Below are 20678 nucleotides of genomic sequence, written 5' to 3' on the forward strand. Positions count from 1 at the left end.
TAGACAACTAACACAATTGCATTTTATTGATAGCAATTTGAATGCACATAAATACTGTGACGACATCCTGAAGCCCATTGTGAGGCCCATTTTCTTAAGGTATCTGTGACCAACAGATATCTATATTCCCAGTCATGTGAAATCCATAGATTAGGGCCTAATGATTTGATTTGACTGATTTCCTCATGAACTTTCACTCAGTAAAATATTTCAAATTGTTACATATTTAGTTTATATTTTTGTTCAGTATAGTCGGTCCTAATTGTTTCAAAAACTTAAAGCATTGTATTTGGGACAAATCATTCGCTAAAATATTAAACCTCAAATAAATCTAGTAATTAATAATGTGGAAATTGAGCAAATTGAGGAAACTGAACTTCTTGGTATAACCATGGATTGTAAACTGTCATGGTCAGATGCAACAGTAGGGAAGATGGGGAAAGGTTTGTCCATAATAAAGCGCTACTCTGCCTTCTTAATAACGCTATCAACAAGGCAGGTCCTAAAGCCCTTAGTTTGGTCGCACCTGGACTACTGTCCAATCATGGGGTCAGGTGCCACAAAGAGGGATTTAGGAAAATTCCAATTGGTCCAGAACAGGGCAGCACGGCTGGCCCTAAAATGTACAGGGAGAGCTAAAATTATCAATCTCTCCTGGTTCAAAGTAGAGGAGAGATTGTCTTCATCACTACTTGTATTTGTGAGAGGTTTTGACATGTTGAATGCACCGAGCTGTCTGTTTAAACTACTAAATCACAGCTCAGACACCCAGGCATACCCCACAAGACATGCCACCAGAGGTCTCTTCACTGTCCAAGTCCAGAACAGACTATGGGAGGTGCACAGTGCTACATAGAGCCATGACTACATGGAACTCTATTCCACATTAACTAATGCAAGCAGTAAAATCATTTTAAAAAATATTTTAAAAATTATGGAAGAGCCGGACTGAAACAACACAAACATAGGCACAGACACATGCATATAAACACATGAAAACATATGCACTATACACACATGTACACATGGATTTTGTGTTGTAAATATGTGGTAACATTAGTGGCCTGAGGGAACACTCAGATTGTGTAACTGCCTTAGTTTTGTTGGACCCCAGGAAGAGTAGTTGGGAATCCATAATAAATACAAATACAACCCCTCTGAATCAGAGGTGCGGGTGCTGCCTTAATCTATGTTCACGTCATCGGCGCCAGAGGAGCAGTTGTTGTTGGGGGTTAACTGCCCTACTCAAGGGAAGAATGGCAGATGCATCAGATTTTTTGCTGTAGGTAAAGAGGATCTAGCCTCCGACCAACAAAGACTTGAATTCTTATGTTTCTCCAGCGAGTCAGCCAGCTCCTTCTGGTTCATGTTCCTCAGAACGTGCAGTGTGGTCTTCAGAGCCCCTTCTCTGGCACTGCTCTGCTTCTCATTCTTAGTATGTTTATCTGTGTAATCTTTACCAAGAATCCTCTGGAACCTCTTCAATTCATTCTTTACAAAAGAGATGACATTGCATTCAAGCAATTGCAACAAACAATTCAAAATGACATAGAGTACTAAGTCAAAACAGTCTTGGAGGTAAGAATTGAGGTTTCGAAGCCATTTTCCAGCACGAGCAAATTAAGACAACCCACCTTAAATATGGAGAACAGGTCCATTTCATGACTTGGGGCAGACTGACCATTTGGAATGTATGACTCTGACTTCTCATATTGGTCTCTGGGTACTCTGTGTAGGAACAAGGCAAGTACCGTTGCTAAGCTTTTTTTATCTCTGGAAATCGCACTCAGATTTCTTAAAATGACAACAAGACTTTTTACTCTTGTTTTGGAGGAAAGTCTCCAGTCCGGAATTCTACAGGCTCTCTCTTTGACTGGTCACTCTTCATGGATATACCACTGGGTACAGGGGAGTCTGGTCTCTCCTGCTGGACCCTGTTAACCACCAGAAAAGACATCTTCAATCAGGAGACAGTAGACTTACTTTTTAAATGGGTCTGTGTTAGTATGTCAACATTTTGAGAGACAACCTGGTCCTGAAGCACTTACCTTTGGTTAGTTTGAAAAGGTCCTTCTCTGAATTATATAGGTTCTCTAATGGACTGGTTACTCTTCATGGACACACAGCTAGGTACAGGGGAGTTGGATTGATCCCTGTCAAAAGCATAATATCGACATCTGTTCAGCAATCAAACTACAAAATATCAATAAAATAAAAACGAGAAAATACAGGCAATTCAAATTTTCCAAACCAAACTAGTTACCTATTTTTAGGAGTGAATGGTCCCTGTCTAATCTCTATAGGTTCTCTCTATAGGTTCCCTCTTCATGGACACACAGCTGGGTACAGGTGAGTCTGGTCTCTCTGGTTAGATTTTGCTTTGATACAATATAGAAACACTATTGATCACAAATGTATTTCCCATGATGATAAATAGTGAAGGATATGGTACTTGGGGATGTTATCAATACATAGAAAACATGCTATAAACTCAATTGAATCCAGCACAATCAAAAACACTCCTCTCACCCCATGTGTTCATCAGTTGTTCTCCCCAGAAATACTCATTTTGGAGGCAGGGTTTCTCTCCTCTCCTCCCCCAGAGACTCCTGCTATTACCAGCTTACAGTAAGCACGAGTACAAACATAAAAGTGAATTAATAGTTTACCAGAAAGTTAACCTGCAGCCATATTTCACTCCTTCAGCAAAAAGTGACACTGAAGTTCGCCATTTGTTTCTTTGCACCATATTTGCTTATCAAATATGGTGCAAATGGGGGGGCAGGTAGCCTATTGGTTAGAGCGTTGGGCCAGTAACCGAAAGGCTGCTCGAATCCCTGAGCTGACAATATAAAAATCTGTCGTTCTGCACCTGAACAAGGCAGTTAACTCCACTGTTCCTAGGCTGTCATTGTAAATAAGAAATTGTTCTTAACAGACTTGCCTAGTTAAATAAAGCAAAAATAATAATAAATTCAAGCAGTTGATTTCTCAGTGAGAGACCGTATCTTGTTCACCAACAAGTTTGTCAACATTCCATTCAGTGCCATCATTAGTAAGCATTAAAAAAAACAGAGGACACCATGAGGAAATGCCTTTGTATTACTGTGAGTCTAGTTTCCTTGAAATTACCTTGAACCCCATCCCCCACTCTCAAGAAGACATATTACCATATGTATGTACTGGTAGAAATCTAAGTGCAAATTCATAATAGCATTTTTTAGACAGAGGATGATTGCTTTGTGTGGTTGTTTGTAGGCCTATGCCATCAAACAATGATAAGTACTAAATCTCCAGATTCTTGTCTTACTTGGCATTTACATTAAGACTAGCCTGACCTTTAACCCTTGTATAAGGTGCCTAACCTGTGAATCAGTCACTAATATGTAGACAAAAACACACATACAAACAAAAACGTACTGTCTCCCACCCTGCTGTGCTCTCCATTATGTCCCTGTCACAAAGTGAGAATTATGTCCCGGTCTTGTGATGATGATGCTCCATCCTGTATGAACCGCTTTGTTTAGATTACATAGATAATAATAGCTACCACCTTGGCAAACCACATGACATTGCAGTTATAATAATGGACCAATAGAGACACGGAATCCTCTGGGTTTGCATTTATCACAAAGATTACACATGTACTCTATGTATTTACAGTACCACTCAAAAGTTTGGACACACCTACTCATTCGTTTTTCTTTATTTGTACTATTTTCTACATTGTACAATAATAGTGAAGACATCAAAACTATGAAATAACACATATGGAATCATGTGGTAACCAACAAGTGTTCAATAAATCGAAATATATTTTTGATTCTTCAAAGTAGCCATCCTTTGCCTTGATGACAGCTTCACACACTCTTGGCATTCTCTCAACCAGCTTCATGAGGAATGCTTTTCCAACAGGGAGTTCCCACATGCTGAGCACTTGCTGGCTGTTTTTCCTTCACTCTGTGGTCCAACTCATCCCAAACCATCTCAATTGGGTTGAGGTTGGGTGATTGTGGAGGCCAGGTCATCTAATGCAGCACTCCATCACTCTCCTTGGTCAAATAGGCCTTACACAGCCTGGAGGTGTGTTGGGTCATTGTCCAGTTGAAAAACAAATGATCATCCCACAAAACACAAACCAGATGGGATGGTGAAACGCTGCAGAATGCTGTGTTGGCCATGCTGGTTTAGTGTGCCTTGAATTCTAAATAAATCACTGACAGTGTCACCAGCAAAGCACCCCCACAACATCACACCTCCTCCTCCTCCATGCTTCATGGTGCGAACCACACATGCAGAGATCATCCTTTCACTTGCTGTAGTCTGCGTCTCACAAAGACATGTAGGTTGGAACCAAAAATCTCAAATTTGTCCTCATCAGACCAAAGGACAGATTTACACTGGTTTAATGTCCATTGCCCATGTTTCTTGGCCCAAGCAAGTATCTTCTTCTTATTGGTGTCCTTTAGTTGTTTCTTTGCAGCAATTTGACCATGGCCTGATTCAGTCTCCTCTGAACAGTTCATGTTGAGATGTGTCTGTTACTTGAATTCGGTAAAGCATATATTTGGGCTGCAATCAGAGGTGCAGTTAACTCTTATGAATTTATCCCCTGGGTCTTCCTTTCCTGTGGCGGTCCTCATGAGAGCCAGTTTCATCATAGCGCTCGATGGTTTTTGCGACTGCACTTGAACTTAAGTTCTTGTAGTTTTACGCATTGACTGACTTAATGTAATGATGGACTGTCATTTCTCTTTGCTTATTTGAGTTGTTCTTGACATAATATGGACTTGATCTTTTACCAAATAGGGCTATCTTCTGTATACCACCCCTACCTTAGCACAAGACAAATGATTGGCTCAAACGCATCAAGAAGGAAAGAAATTCCACAAATGAACAAAGCATACCTGTTAATTGAAACGCATTCCAGGTGACTGCCTCATGAAGCTGGTTGAGAGAATACCAAGAGAGTGCAAAGCCGTCATCAAGGCAAAGGGTGGCTACTTTGAACAATCTCAAATATAAGTTGATTTGTTTAACACTTTTGGTTACTACATTATTCTGTGTTATTTCATAGTTGATGTCTTCACTATTATGCTATACTGTAAAAAAAAAAAAAAAAATGCAAATAAAGAAAAATCCTTGAATGAGTAGGTGTGTCCAAACTTTTAAGTGGTACTGTATCTAATACATTGAACAGGAGTTACTAACAGCACTTCTTATACAGTGGCTAACTACATAAATTGTCAGAAAATAACATCCCTGTGCTAGTCTAAAGTGCATCTCATTACAATGTGATTTTACAGTGATGTCAATGAAGGGGGTGTTTATCATGATACATTAGGATAGCATGAGTTAGGCAGCAAAAACAATTAACCGGACCGTCTGGCAAACCATCGGAAAAATACTTAGTTCATGAAATGTCAACATTGTATTTGGAAAGCACAGTAATATCACAGCACATATCGGAGTTCTGGTATAGCCTCATTAGATTATATTGCTAACTACTACATCAATCATGTACATACAACTCAGTCTTCATACCCAAATACTTGAGTTTTTACATTTTAGGATCATGCTAACTTTTTTGAAGACATACAGTACAAATCTGAGACGTAAATTCACATAATTTGTCTTTACTCATCACCAAGAGTAAGAAACAGTGGCGTTTGAGGCACAAAGATGATAAAGTTACCGTTTTGACCATCAGGCTCAGACATTGTCACTTTAAAAGGATATGTAGCTTTTGATTGAACAGTGCATAGAGGTACCATGGAAAAGCACTAGTCCACAGAAAGTTTCCAGAGGTTCCTGGTTCCTGAGAGTAGAAGAACATTGCCCCAAGACGCTAATCTAAGGGCAACATGGCTCAGGTAGGGCAGGTTGATTGAGGCAGAATGATGTAGACTGAATGTTAGGCACTGTTTGTTCCATGCAAAAGAGCTGGTATATCAGCTGATGTTTGTTGCCTTTCTCTGGCTGCTCCAGCATCCATAGATAGAGATGAGAACTTAGAGTTGGTAATCGATTCAGCTGCAGTTCCACCAGATACAGACACAGTACATCAGTTACCAGGCCTTACAATCTATAAGGTGCTTGCTTAATAGCTCACCTCCAACAAGAAACAACTGCATGTGCAGTGCAAAAGCAGAGCCATTTTTGCGTGTTTACTACGAAAGCCATACTACGCCAACTGCCAGGGCTTTCCTCTGCTCTCACTCAGGTCCTCTTTTGTTTTCTGGATGCAGGTAAATATCTCCTTGAACAGAGCCTTGTACTCAGGCTGGTGAAGTTCATCCTCCTGGCCCTTTGTGTCTATGCCTGCAGCCTTGCGAAGGGAGGCTAGGGCTGGGCATTGTGGGCAGTCCGAGGGGGCTACGCTCGGTGTTTGGAGCTCTTTGTGGTTGTGCTGCTGGTTTGGGTACGGCTCCCCCTGGTGGCAGAGCTGCAGCAGCGCATCATATTTTACCTGCAGGGCGCTGTACTGAGCGTCAACCTCGTTGAGGAGGGAGATCCCACGCTGCTTCACCACCTCTGAATGGCGGACACACGAACGCTCATGGCTCTCGTCTACCTCTGACCCATCACCCCGTGGTGACCTCAGCTGCTTCTCGCTGTTGCATCTCTTCAAGATGTCACAACCTTTCGGGTTGGAAAGGTAGCTGACGTCCATCACATCTTCCTCGCTCTCTCCATCCTCCCCCATCCCCCTCTCCTGGTTCAGGGGGAAGAAGAGGGTATTGGGCAGCATTGTCAGGCTGACCCTTGACCTCCAAGCTTTGGTTGCGTGGTTGGCTCTCCACAGCTGACGAAGCTCCTCAGCCTCACACTCCAGCTCCGCTAGTCTGGCCTAAGAGAGAGAGAGAGAGAGACAGAGAGGATTCAGTAATGTAACTCTTAACTACCATTTCACTACATACAGTAGGAGCAAACAGATTGCATTGGCTTAAAATTATGCTCGGTGTGAGTTGCTTCTCTTCCTCACCTGGCACCCCGCCATCATTCCCAAGCGCTGCTCCAGCACCACATTCTCATTGGCTAGCAGGTCTGCATCTCGCTCCGCCCCCTCCCTCCGAGCACGTTCATTGGCCAGCTGGGTCTGTAGAGAGCAGAGCGATTGCCGTAGCGACTCCTGCTCCTCCTCTAGCCACGAGAGGTCAGAGGGAGACCAGCGGTCATCAGATTGGTCACCAGAGTTATGACTTGAGTATCTGAGAGGGGTCAGAGGAAAATCTTACTTTCTTTTTTTAAGTATTGGGAAACAACTTTTGTTTCAGTCCAGACCAGCAGTTACACACCTAATTAGTCTTAAGTTACTGATAAACTGCCAACAAGTTATTCAAGCATCTGTTTGATGAATTGCTAGCAAGATATCCTGTATCAAACAGACTAATCAGAAGTGATCTTTCGTGCAGGGCAGAGATTAGTGTCCTTACAAGTGGACTATGACCTTTGGGTGACAACTGTGACCACGTTTCAGTTAAGTCAGTAGGGAGAGAGTACTATAGTCTGCTTGGCATGTGTTTTGATCAGTGACCTACGAGCTTCGGCCTGGATTAAAGGAGGGGCCAAACCCTAACTGGATTACACAGTCTGAACTGCTACGGCCTCAGAGGGCTGGAAGAGGGCTAGAGTACTAGCAGTAGTACTAGTCTCCTTAACCAGTGTGAACGGCAAGAGGTAACACAGAGACAGAGCCAAATCATACCACTAGAACAGGGCCAAGAGGGACTTTTGGAAGTCAAAGTGGAATTGAAGGTTTTAGGACCTTAGTTGCCATTAGTTCTGTTCTAGATGGCCTTCGGGTGGGCTAGTCTTCTCTACGTATTTTCAACAAAAAAAAGTGTTTACCTACAGCTTAAAAACAATGAATAATGCACAAGCTATTGAGTTCTAAATGCATAAAATGTTAATCAATTTAGCGTCATTTTCCATTTGATGAATCTGACCTTATTGTGCCATGTCTATTTAACCCCATGCAGACCTGACTGATCTATATAGCTTTATATTACGTCAGAAGATTAGGTGAAGGAGAGGGTGTAGAGGAGAGTTCAGAAAGGAAGTCAGGAAGTAACAGAGAGTAGCCAGACACCAGCTCCAGTAAAAGGATAGCACAGATTCTATTGTCGACATACCAGTGCTGGCCCACTTGTTAAGGTATGGGTCTATTCCAGCTTAAGGAGCAGTACAGATTGTCCAGATCTAAAAATCGGTGTGTTGAGTAGGTTATGTTTTGTATTTCATGAGTGCAGTGATCTCACCTCTGTGTGTGTTGCAGGTCATTCAGGCAGTACACACTCTGCGCCCCGTAGGGCCGACATGCCTCTGTAAGGGGTTTCCTATAGGGATTGGCAGGGGCGGTCTTCAGATCCTCTACCTGACATTGAAGATCCTCCATCTGAGTCTGTAGAGCTTCAATCATCTCGGTCAGCCTGAAGAGAGAGAAAATAATCCTCACACATTTAGCTCTCCTCTCACCAACACGTTGTCTTCTATTCCATCTCTAATTATCTGGAGAAAGACTGCGTCCCGATTCTCCAAACCGCCATGGATTTAGATGAATAGGATTAGCTTAAGCATTGGCTAGAGGGAGTTTCCACCATTGTTAGATCCACATGAGAAAAGTGTGCGAGAAGGGTGAAGAACTGGGACACGGCCTCAGACTTTAAACCCAACAACAGGCTTACCCCTGGATCTTGTGCTGGGCGGCCCTGTTGTCCTGTACTAGGCGGGTGTTACTCTGCTCCAGCTCTCTGGAAGACTGGTCAAGCTGCTCGTAGACCTTAGCATGCTGGTCATTCACATGCCTCAGGAGGTCCATCTGCTTAGTCAGGTACTGGAGAAGAAAGATGGAGTAGAAAACCAGGACTCAATATCATCACATAACCCACCTTCAACTTCACAATTTTACATTGAATCAACATTACACCATTGTACTTGTTCAAGTCAATACGATTGGTTTTAAGCCAAAGCATACACATTATTTATTTTGGTTGCTTATCAAACCATGAATGAGATCAAACTTGCAAGAATCAATGACAACTACCTCCTGTCTGGGTGACTATTATTGCTTTGATAGCAACATGTCTGTACTAGTCTCTGCTGGGCCAAATTAGTATTAGTAAGAGCGCAACACCTCTGGTGAGGAATATAGAACGGCACCAACACATAGTAAAGGTAAGACAAGTTGATTCAGACTGAGGTGCTAAAGACACGAGCACAGTGGTGCTGGGATAACATAACTATCATTCTCCCTATACTCTTCTTTCCATCTAGCCCGCTCTTCTCTCGCTCAACCTGTTCTCAATAGAAAAGGGCGATCTTATCAGGGTAAAACAGGGAGAATGCCATAGACAATATAACAGCGCTATCTATGGAGAACGCTGTGAACCTTAAGCTCATTAAGATCCTGATCAGTCACAGAAAGCTAAACTGAAAACTCCAATTCAAACCAATACTACTACACTAAATGGGAGCTGTACATTATCTTGCAATGCTATTCAGTTACAGAACGTATTCTTTGGAATTCTGCATGTTAATCAATCATACTATTATAAAAAGTGGCAATTATCTATAGTGTTTTTCGTAGAGTGAGAGAGGTCAATGTTCTCATAAAGGTAAGATAACATTACAGTTTACAGCATCAGCTTCCTCCTGTGCTGTTTCTACATGCAGTCAGGTCATGAAATGGATGGCGACGTTAGATAAATTTATTCTGTCAGTCAGCAGTTTCAAAGATGAGGGGAAGGATTTAGGAGTTGACCCTACTCAAGGAAATTAAATCCAGAGCTCATACGGAAGTGAGTGGCTGTTGCTGAGCATACAAGATGTTGTCACTGGTGATATAAGAGAGAAACCACAAATACGGTGAATGTGATATTTAAATACAACTTAACTGGTTAAATATTTAGATTACCTAGCATTGAGAGGCTATTTAATCTCTAGTTACTATAAATCACAACAATTCAATGGTGGTTATGTGAGTGTGTCAAAGGTTCAAAGGTATATATATACCCCCCCCCCACACAAAAAAAAGAGAACAACTGATATGGGCCAACTTGATCTTTCCTGGCCCTCTGAAAGTTCACTGGACAAGGTGAAAAGCATTGTTGTTTTCAAAGGAGTGAGAGCCCCACTGTTTGATAATGGTGGCTTTGTAATCTTGAACATGGAAAAACAAAATACTTATTCCCTGGAGCTTTACAATATCGAAAGACAAGGACTCGTATATAGATTTTGCAGTCTTGACAAAACCATTTCAGTCAAAACGTCTGCATTATACATTTCACATTCTATTCCATTACCTTTGTGCTTCTAGGGTCATACCCTACATGAACAGATCCAGCAGAGAGATTAAGTAATTAATCAGGATCCGACCCACTAATCTCTTCTTCATAGGAAGTTAATGGGGTGGCAGGTAGCCTAGTGGTTAGAGCGTTGGACTAGTAACCGAAAGGTTGCAAGATTGAATCCCTGAGCTGACAAGGTAAAAATCTGTCGTTCTACCCCTGAACAAGGCAGTTAACCCACTGTTCCTAGGCCGTCATTGAAATAAGAATTTGTTCTTAACTGACTTGCCTAGTTCAATAAAGTTAAATAAAACAAAAAAATGGAAGCCTGCCTTTTGTAAATCTGGAACACTTGATTTTATTTAGGAATTAAAGGAGCACAAATCTGAGGTGAGTTTCTCTTGTTTTCAACACGCAAGGAACACACCAATGCCTAACGGAAAGGCCTCAGGTTTGCCAACGAGTGCTTAATTACCTGGATACTGTGTGCTACTGCTGGGCTGGAACAAAAGCCTGCAAACACTACAATAGCTCTCCGAACGTGCCTTTAGCTGCAGTTAGGGACTGTGTCCACATACTTCTGATTGATCATACAGAGTAATCGCCACCCTGGTAGTTACAGCTTGATTGGTTAAAACCCTTACCTCTATCTCCTGTAGCTGTTCCTGATTGGTGGAGTACATCTGCTGATGACCCTGCTCCAGCTCTCTGTTCCTGTCCAGCAGGGTCTTCCCCAGCTCAGCAGCCAGGTGGAGGTCTGCATGGGAGGAAAGAGAGATCACAGAAGAGGCTCTATAAATAACTTATCAAATGAAAAGTTGGGCAAAGATGAAGCCATTAGTGTGACAAAACCTGGCAGAGACATCTAGTGCATCTATGGCTGTGTCTCAATTCTCAATGTCAGGTGGGTAAATCGATCTGGCAGACATCCTACCTGCATTTGTGGGTCAAATACATGTTACTTGTGCTGCCCTTGATTTACAGTAGTTTGCTTACAATGGAACATGATCCCAAAAGGGATATATCAAGCACACCTCAAATATATTTGAGATATGTAAGCTTTTTGACACAAGTCAGGACATTTACAATCAGAAAGGTAAAAAATAAATCTACCTTAATCACTGTGGCCTAATTCATGGGTTGTGAAATGGTCTCTCATGTACAGGATGTGTGCCGGGGAGTTCTCTCTAAGCATGAAATATAAACTGAATATCTTCTAATATAGAGAGCACCACTATATATTTCCCGATTTCCTTTCCTTAGATTCCTATTCCAGAATTCATTAATAAATGGTCAATAAAATATCTTGAACTACGCAAATTAGTGGAACAAAACCTTATTATATGCAGAGTAACCTCTGCAGCATGGGTAAAAGAGTCTGCCCACATATGGTTTTCAGCAGGAAAAGAAAGCTACTGTAGGTTGTATCAAGCTGCCATGAAAACCGAGTGCATCAGATTGCTGGCAACTCCGCTAAGGGTGTGTTAACCATAGACGATAGAGGACTCATCTTTGGATCTATGCCATTATACTGCCTGTGACAGCGCCATTGAGGCAATCTTCATTTTGAAGTAGTCCATTTTCTTCACGATTGGCTGATCCTTTTTGATGACCCAGTGGTCCATCTCCAACAGGGTCACCAGGAGGGATCAGTCAATGAAGTTGGAAGTCCCAACCAGTTGACTACGTTAAAATGGTGGAAGCCCTCAATGGTGCTGCCCATGCAAATATGGCAATTTGGCCACTAAATGCCTTTATCGTTCTCTATGGCAGTAACCTAGATGTACAATATCGCATAATTTGGTCAACTTCGTAATTAACTCCCTTGGTATACGGTCAGTGTTATACGGAATCATTGGGATGTCCCGACCCTAAACCATTTAACATTTCAACTGCAATAGGGTAGGGACGTACCAAGGGTTCGGGATAGCACGTACCCTTGGTCTACATGCAGATTCTGCCCACGGGAGATTACATGCAGAGAAGAACATTGAAAAATATGTAGAACATTTAAGACAATGGATGCATTGTTTAAAATGGTTGGTTTCATCCGTGGCAGTGGAATGGTAGCCTCGGGTGTTCCAATTCTGCTTGAGATAACCCAGAAGTCCAACAATGTTTTCTGTCGCAGTACAGTAGGCTAGAATTAAACCTACCAATGTGTCCTTTAAAATACATTCGTTAGTGACACCTGCACCTGCCCTATGGAAAAAAAGGGGTGCACCAGGCGCTCATTGATTCCACACCTGCTAGAAAATAATTCATTAGCCTAACGCTGCCGGAATGTCAAATTGTGGTCACTGCCAGGTTGTTGCTGTCATTTGATACGCACAGCACATGTGAGCCCGCGCTTTCACAATCTCGGTCATCATGGATAGAATAAAAATATTTACCATGCTCAAGGTCCTGGTTGTCATACCAAGGTTCTTCCTCCTTGATTTCGAATTCTTCAACCTCAATCATATCTGTAAACATCTTCGGTCACAATGACTCACCGACATCAATAGCTTTCATTGGAATAGGAGGCTATTTTCGTGGAACATGCATTAATCTGCCTTTGAGGTGTTTAATTTGAAACAAAGAATACACCAAATGCGTTTCCCCTCATCAGCTGTCCAAAGCCGATGTCTACTCACTGGCTACAACTACAGTATTATGAAACTGCCGAACCATCCCACAACACATATTACCACCCGGTGTGGTGAAACACCTCTATCTTTTGGAACATGACCATACGAGCGTTTGTTTCAAAGAACGCTCCGTAAGCCACGCCTTAGTGGGCAGAGCTAGGCATGTTAAACGTTTAAATAGGGAGAAAAGCCTCTCATTTTAAAATATGTCCACGGTGGTTCTGTTTTGCCTAGTTATGAGAATATATTTGAGACCAGTGTATTACAGTTAATTTTCGTCTTTGACTCAAGGACTAAAATACATTTGATTAGTAAACAGGGAAACGAAGAGTCCCAGACAGTTCGCAATATATATATATATATATATATATATATATTTTTTTTTTTTTAATTGTTACGGTTCTTCATGCTAAACGCTCCTGGAGGCACATTTAGGGGTTCTGCCGGTTTTGCAATCTGAGGAGCCCCTAAAGCCTCCAGGAACGTTTCCTTTTTAGAGTGTAGATGATTCTGTGCTTCCAACTTTGTGGCAACAGTTTGGGGAAGGCCCTTTCCTGTTTCAGCATGACAAGGCCCCCGTGCACAAAGCAAGGTCCATACAGAAATGGTTTGTCAATATCGGTGTGGAAGAACTTGACCGACCTGCACAGAGCCTTGACCTCAACCCCATTGAACACCTTTGGGATGAATTGGAACGCCGACTGCGAGCCAGGCCGAATCACCCAACATCAGTGCTCGACCTCACTAATGCTCTTGTGGCTTAATGGAAGCAAGTCATCGCAGCAATGTTCCAACATCTAGCGGAAAGCCTTCCCAGAAGAGTGGAGGCTGTTATTACAGCCAAGGGGGGACCAACTCCATGTTAATACTCATGATTTTGGAAGGAGATGTTCAACGAGCAGGTGTCCACGTACTTTTGGTTATGTGGTGTAACTACTCTGTTTAGCTTGACTTCCTCCACCCACTGCAAGGCCAACAGTACTGCCATCAACTCCACCGTATATACAGCCCAGGTGATCTGTAAGTAGTTTTGGCCCATCTGTGTAAATGGCCACAAAATCCTGATATACAGTATCCAAACATCTATTAAACTACATGGAGGCAGGAGTAGCTATGGACAGACACATAGTAAAATGAAGCATTTAATATTTTTTAATTTTTCACCCCTTTTTCTCCCCAATTTTGTGATATCCAATTGGTAGTTATAGTGTTGTCCCATCGCTGCAACTCACGAACGGACTCGGTAACGGCGAAGGTCGAGAGCCTTGCTTCCTCCGGCTTTATTTGTATTAAAACGTGTTCCAGTGCAACATGCCTAGCTCTGCCCACAGGGGCGTGGCTTACTGAGCGCTCTTTGAAATAAGCGTTTGTATCGTTGTATTCCATCGGATCGAGTTATGCCACATTCACATGCTAGTCGGAACTAGATAACTTAGACATGTCCGACTTGCTAACCGGTTGAACGTGGCACGTGGGTAACTACAACCAGTTAGCAAGTATCAAATTTCCAAGTTCCGACTAGCACTTGAACGCAGCATTATCTCACCAAATCAAATCTAATTTCATTGGTCACATACACATGTTTAGCAGATGTTATTGCGGGCGTAGCGAAATGCTGGTGTTTCTAGCTCCAACAGTGCAGTAATAATCTAACAAGTAATATCTAACAATTTCACAACTATACACACACATTTTAAGTAATGACATGGAATTAAGAATATATAAATATTTGGACGAGCAATTTTGGAGCGGCATAGACTAAAATACAGTTGAATAGAATACAGTACATATATATATACAGTGCCTTGCGAAAGTATTCGGCCCCCTTGAACTTTGCGACCTTTTGCCACATTTCAGGCTTCAAACATAAAGATATAAGACTGTATTTTTTTGTGAAGAATCAACAACAAGTGGGACACAATCATGAAGTGGAACGACATTTATTGGATATTTCAAACTTTTTTAACAAATCAAAAACTGAAAAATTGGGAGTGCAAAATTATTCAGCCCCTTTACTTTCAGTGCAGCAAACTCTCTCCAGAAGTTCAGTGAGGATCTCTGAATGATCCAATGTTGACCTAAATGACTAATGATGATAAATACAATCCACCTGTGTGTAATCAAGTCTCCGTATAAATGCACCTGCACTGTGATAGTCTCAGAGGTCCGTTAAAAGCGCAGAGAGCATCATGAAGAACAAGGAACACACCAGGCAGGTCCGAGATACTGTTGTGAAGAAGTTTAAAGACGGATTTGGATACAAAAAGATTTCCCAAGCTTTAAACATCCCAAGGAGCACTGTGCAAGCAATAATATTGAAATGGAAAGAGTATCAGACCACTGCAAATCTACCAAGACCTGGCCGTCCCTCTAAACTTGAAGCTCATACAAGGAGAAGAGTGATCAGAGATGCAGCCAAGAGGCCCATGATCACTCTGGATGAACTGCAGAGATCTACAGCTGAGGTGGGAGACTCTGTCCATAGGACAACAATCAGTCGTATATTGCACAAATCTGGCCTTTATGGAAGAGTGGCAAGAAGCAAGCCATTTCTTAAAGATATCCATAAAAAGTGTTGTTTTAAAGTTTGCCACAAGCCACCTGGGAGACACACCAAACATGTGGAAGAAGGTGCTCTGGTCAGATGAAACCAAAATTGAACTGTTTGGCAACAATGCAAAATGTTATGTTTGGCGTAAAAGCAACACAGCTCATCACCTTGAACACACCATCCCCACTGTCAAACATGGTGGTGGCAGCATCATGGTTTGGGCCTGCTTTTCTTCAGCAGGGACAGGGAAGATGGTTAAAATTGATGGGAAGATGGATGGAGCCAAATACAGGACCATTCTGGAAGAAAACCTGATGGAGTCTGCAAAAGACCTGAGACTGGGACGGAGATTTGTCTTCCAACAAGACAATGATCCAAAACATAAAGCAAAATCTACAATGGAATGGTTCAAAAATAAACATATCCAGGTGTTAGAATGGCCAAGTCAAAGTCCAGACCTGAATCCAATCGAGAATCTGTGGGAAGAACTGAAAACTGCTGTTCACAAATGCTCTCCATCCAACCTCACTGAGCTCGAGCTGTTTCGCAAGGAGGAATGGGAAAAAATTTCAGTCTCTCGATGTGCAAAACTGATAGAGACATACCCCAAGCGACTTACAGCTGTAATCGCAGCAAAAGGTGGCGCTACAAAGTATTAACTTAAGGGGGCTGAATAATTTTGCACGCCCAATTTTTCAGTTTTTGATTTGTTAAAAAAGTTTGAAATATCCAATAAATGTCGTTCCACTTCATGATTGTGTCCCACTTGTTGTTGATTCTTCACAAAAAAATACCGTTTTATATCTTTATGTTTGAAGCCTGAAATGTGGCAAAAGGTCGCAAAGTTCAAGGGGGCCGAATACTTTCGCAAGGCACTGTATATACATATATGAGATGAGGAATGATGTAAACATTATTAAGGAATAATGTAAACATTATTAAAGTGACAAGTGTTCCAATTATTAAAGTGGCCAGTGATTTCAAGTCTATGTATATAGGGCAGCAGCCTCGTACGTCCTAGTGATAGCTATTTAACAGTCTGATGGCCTTGTGATTCCATTACATTACAACTCTCCTTCCGTGGCCTCCAACTGCTCTTAAATGCAGGTAAAACTAAATGCATGCTCTTCAACCGATCATTGCCCGCACTTGCCCGCCCATCAAGCATCACTACTCTGGACGGTTCTGACTTAGAATATGTGGACAACTACAAATACCTACGTGTCTGGCTAGACTGTAAACTCTCCTTCCAGACTCACATTAAGCATCTCCAATTCAAAATTGAATCTAGAATCAACTTCCTATTCCGCAACAAATCATCCTTCACTCATGCTGCCAAACATACCATCGTAAAACTGACCATCCTACTGATCCTCGACTTCGGCGATGTCATTTACAAAATAGCCTCCAACACTCTACTCAACAAATTGGATGCAGTCTATCACAGAGCCATCCGTTTTGTCACTAAAGCCCCATATATTACCCACCACTGCGACCTGTACGCTCTCGTTGGTTGGCCCTCGCTTCATACTCGTCGCCAAACCCACTGGCTCCAGATCATCTACAAGTCTCTGCTAGGTAAAGCCCCGCCTTATCTCAGTTCACTGGTCACCATAGCAGCACCCACCCGTAGCACGCGCTCCAGCAGGTATATCTCACTGCCACCCCCAAAGCCAATTCCTCCTTTGGCTGCCTTTCCTTCCAGTTCTCTGCTGCCAATGACTGGAAGAAACTGCAAAAATCACTTAAGCTGGCGACTCATATCTCCCTTACTAGCATTAAGCACCAGCTGTCAGAGCAGCTCACAGATCACTGCACCTGTACATAGCCCATCTGTAAACAACCCATCCAACTACCTCATCCCCATACTGTATTTATTTATCTTTCTCCTTTGCACCCCAGTATCTCTACTTGCACATTAATATTCTGCACATCTACCATTCCAGTGTTAAATTGCTATATTGTAATTACTTCACCACCATAGCCTATTTATTGCCTTACCTCCCTTATCTTACCTAATTTGCACTCACTGTATATAGACTTTTCTTTTTTTCTACTTTATTATTGACTGTATGTTTGTTTATTCCATGTGTAACTCTGTGTTGTTGTATGTGTCGAACTGCTGTGCTTTATCTTGGCCAGGTCGCAGTTGTAAATGAGAACTTATTCTCAACTAGCCTACCTGGTTAAATAAAGGTGAAATAAAATAAAAAATAAAAAGATAGAAGCTGTTTTTCAGACTCTCGGTCCTAGCTTTGATGTACCTGTACTGACCTCGCCTTCTGCAGACTGGATAGGAAGAGATTGAATATGTCCGTAAACACTGGTCTGGTCTGCGCATACTCTAAGGACGCGACTATGGATGCTGTCTGGGCTGGCAGCCTTGCGAGGGTTAACACGCTTAAATGTCTTACTCACGTCGGCCGCGTCGGTGGCACTGTTTTACCACACCTGTACCGTCAGTGTTCTCACACTGCACACTCCCTTTTACACTTGCTAATAATTTGATGTGGCATAGGTGGCCAATATAAATACCTTTTCGCTATTGGATGATTTATAAGACGACTATCGAGTATGAATAGTTGTGTCATCCTTGCAGACTACTGGACTATGCACATTTTGTAGGGTCTGTGAAAACAAGTGCACATGATTATTGATGTCTACTCCAGCCAACCTTTATGGCCTATCCTCTGAATATAGCCTACCTATTAAAGACAGTTATCGCAGACCTTACACATAAACTAAATAGACAAATTAACTACTGTAAGCGTTATTATCGACGTTAAAGACGTTTAATTCACTCTCATTCAATCATTTTTATTTACATTTGAAACAAGTGGGCCATATGCATGAGAACAGGCTCTCATAGGGACCAATTCAAGCACAAAATGTCTTGGGTGTGACTGGCGGAAAAACCCATTCCATTGTAGAATATACTACACTACAGCATACCTATTCTAGTATCTATCTAACAGTAGACTATATATAATACAGTGCTCGAGCCTTATCTTAGAAACCCCTGAACATATTGAACTTTGAACGCCACATTTGTGATGTGATGCTGACAATCACTGTTCAATAACAGACGCTGCCCTCATTTTCTCTCCAATTATCTAACATACAAACCCCCCAAAATAATGACATGAAAATATCGTTTTCACCATACGTTTCAGAATGCACAATTTATTCTGACTGACAAAAACAAGCTACAGTATGTTCCAAAATCATGTTCCCATCCACTTACATTCAGTGAAGTGTGGGTGAATGGATGATTGAGAAATATTACCGACTCCCCCCAGCGGTGAACAGGGATCTGCAGCAAAATACAAATGGTTTAATTTGAATGATAGAGAAAAACAAATACGTTGACACAATCACCAACCGATTCGTTCCATCGGAGTGTTTATAGCTTGTATTATTTTCAACTCTTGTCCCTAAACGCATCGCAGGGATACTTATTCCCAGAAATGTTATATTGTTTCTTAGATCATTTATTGTTAGGGCTCAAACAAACCAACAGCGTTTGCTGGCTGATAGTACTTCGCACCTCTAAACGTAATTTGCGCACCGATGTTGGCAATGGGACATCTACAGCTGCTGGTCCCTAAATACACAGTGCGCTGAACGATCCGCAGACGAACGCTCGATCCACATTCAGTGCGATGTGTGGGCGCCTTTAGACAGCGAACAACAATATTTCAGTTAAGATCCAGCAGAAGTTAAATCATATAACATTTAATTGGTCGCATACACATTTTCTATTTGTTATCGCGGGTGTAGCGAAATGCTTATGTTTCTAGTTCCAACACTGCAGTAATACCTAACAATACAAATAAAGGATTTCAATAACATTAGAACGAGCAATGTCAGAGCCCGGAAAATAAATATATACTCTAGAAAAATACAAATGTAGCATGCAACAATTTCAAAGATTTTACTGAGTTACAGTTCATATAAGGACATCAGTCCATTGAAATGAATATATTGGGCCCTAATCTATCGATATCACATGACTGGGAATACTGATATGGGCGTGGATCAGAAAACCAGTCTATCTGTTGTGACTACCACTCCCATTATGCAGCACAACACATCTCCTTCTCATAGAGTTGATCCGGCAGTTGATTGTGGTCTGTGAAATGTCCCACCCCTCTCCAATAACTGTGTGAAGTTGCTGGACATTGGCGGGAACTGGAACATGCTGTCGTAGCCGCCAAACCAAAGCATCCCAAACATGCTCAATGGGTGACATGTCTGGTGAGTATGCAAGCCATGGAAGAACTGGGACATTTTCAGCTTCCAGAAATTGTGTTCAAATTCTGGCGACATTGCGCCGTGCATTATCTTGCTGAAACGAGGTGATGGCGTCAGATGAATGGCACAACAATGGGCCTCAGGATCTCGTCACAGCAATTTGAATGCACAGAGATTCTATCAATAAAATTCAATTGTGTTCATTGCCCGTAGCTTATGCCTGCCCATACCATAACCCAACCGCCACCATGGGGCACTCTGTTCAAAACGTGACATCAGCAAACCGCTCGCCCACATACATGTGGTCTGTGGTTGTGAGGCCGATTGGACGTACCGCCAAATTCCCTCAAATGATGTTGGAGATGGTTTGGTGGACACAGCTCTGGTGGACATTCCTGCAATCAGCATGTCAATTACACACTCCCTCAAAACTTGAGACATCTGTGTCATTGTGTTGTGACAAAACTGCACATTTTAGAGTGGCCTTTTACTGTCCCCAGCACAAGGTGCTTCTGCATTATGATCATGCTGTTTAATCATATTCTTGATATGCGACACCGGTCAGGTGGATGGATTATATTGGCAAAGGAGAAATGCTCACTAACAGGGATGTAAACAAATTTGTGCACAACATTTGAGTGAAATACAATTTTTGTGTGTATGGAACATTTCTGGGATCTTTCATTTCAGCTCATGAAACATGGGATCAACACTATATGTTGTGTTTCTATTTTAGTTCAGTGTATATGTATATGATGGTGTGTATAGACAGTATATGAATAGTAAATGTGTATACAGCAGCAGCTATATAGGATGATCCTAGACTAGTTAAATAAAGGCTAAGTAAAATAAGTTTAGACTACAGTATATATGAAGTGGATACAACAGTACTTAAACATTAAAGTGACCAGTGTTCAATGACTATGAACTGTACATAGGGCAGCGTCTCTGAGG

At 41.9% G+C, this 20678-nt stretch overlaps 1 protein-coding gene across 2 annotated transcripts; it reads right to left on the minus strand.

Annotated features, from left to right (window-relative positions):
• Positions 1–5: 5 nt before the first annotated feature.
• Positions 6–12994, minus strand: LOC135512019 (cerebellar degeneration-related protein 2-like). Of its 2 annotated transcripts, XM_064933605.1 has the most exons (10): positions 12683–12994; positions 10934–11046; positions 8688–8836; positions 8262–8432; positions 6986–7211; positions 2530–6850; positions 2264–2378; positions 2049–2153; positions 1635–1934; positions 6–1491 (listed from the first exon to the last, which is right to left on the minus strand). In XM_064933605.1, the coding sequence occupies exons 1-6, from the start codon at positions 12762–12764 to the stop codon at positions 6185–6187; spliced, it is 1407 nt and encodes a 468-aa protein (XP_064789677.1). In that variant the 5' UTR covers positions 12765–12994; the 3' UTR covers positions 6–1491; positions 1635–1934; positions 2049–2153; positions 2264–2378; positions 2530–6184. The 2 variants fall into 2 exon arrangements, with proteins under 2 accessions (XP_064789677.1, XP_064789676.1); XM_064933604.1 differs by having other exon boundaries at positions 6–1934.
• Positions 12995–20678: the final 7684 nt, after the last annotated feature.

This window comes from Oncorhynchus masou, chromosome 24 (assembly GCF_036934945.1).
Source record: "Oncorhynchus masou masou isolate Uvic2021 chromosome 24, UVic_Omas_1.1, whole genome shotgun sequence".
In the NCBI taxonomy this organism is placed as follows: domain Eukaryota; kingdom Metazoa; phylum Chordata; class Actinopteri; order Salmoniformes; family Salmonidae; genus Oncorhynchus; species Oncorhynchus masou.

Coding starts and splice junctions, on each gene's coding strand:
- LOC135512019 (XM_064933605.1), bottom strand. CDS start 12,764: ATGTTTACAGATATGATTGAGGTTGAAGAATTCGAAATCAAGGAGGAA. Junction 8,433..8,687: donor GCCCAGCACAAGATCCAGGG/GTAAGCCTGTTG, acceptor CTCTCTCTTCAG/GCTGACCGAGATGATTGAAG. Junction 6,851..6,985: donor GAATGATGGCGGGGTGCCAG/GTGAGGAAGAGA, acceptor TCTCTCTCTTAG/GCCAGACTAGCGGAGCTGGA.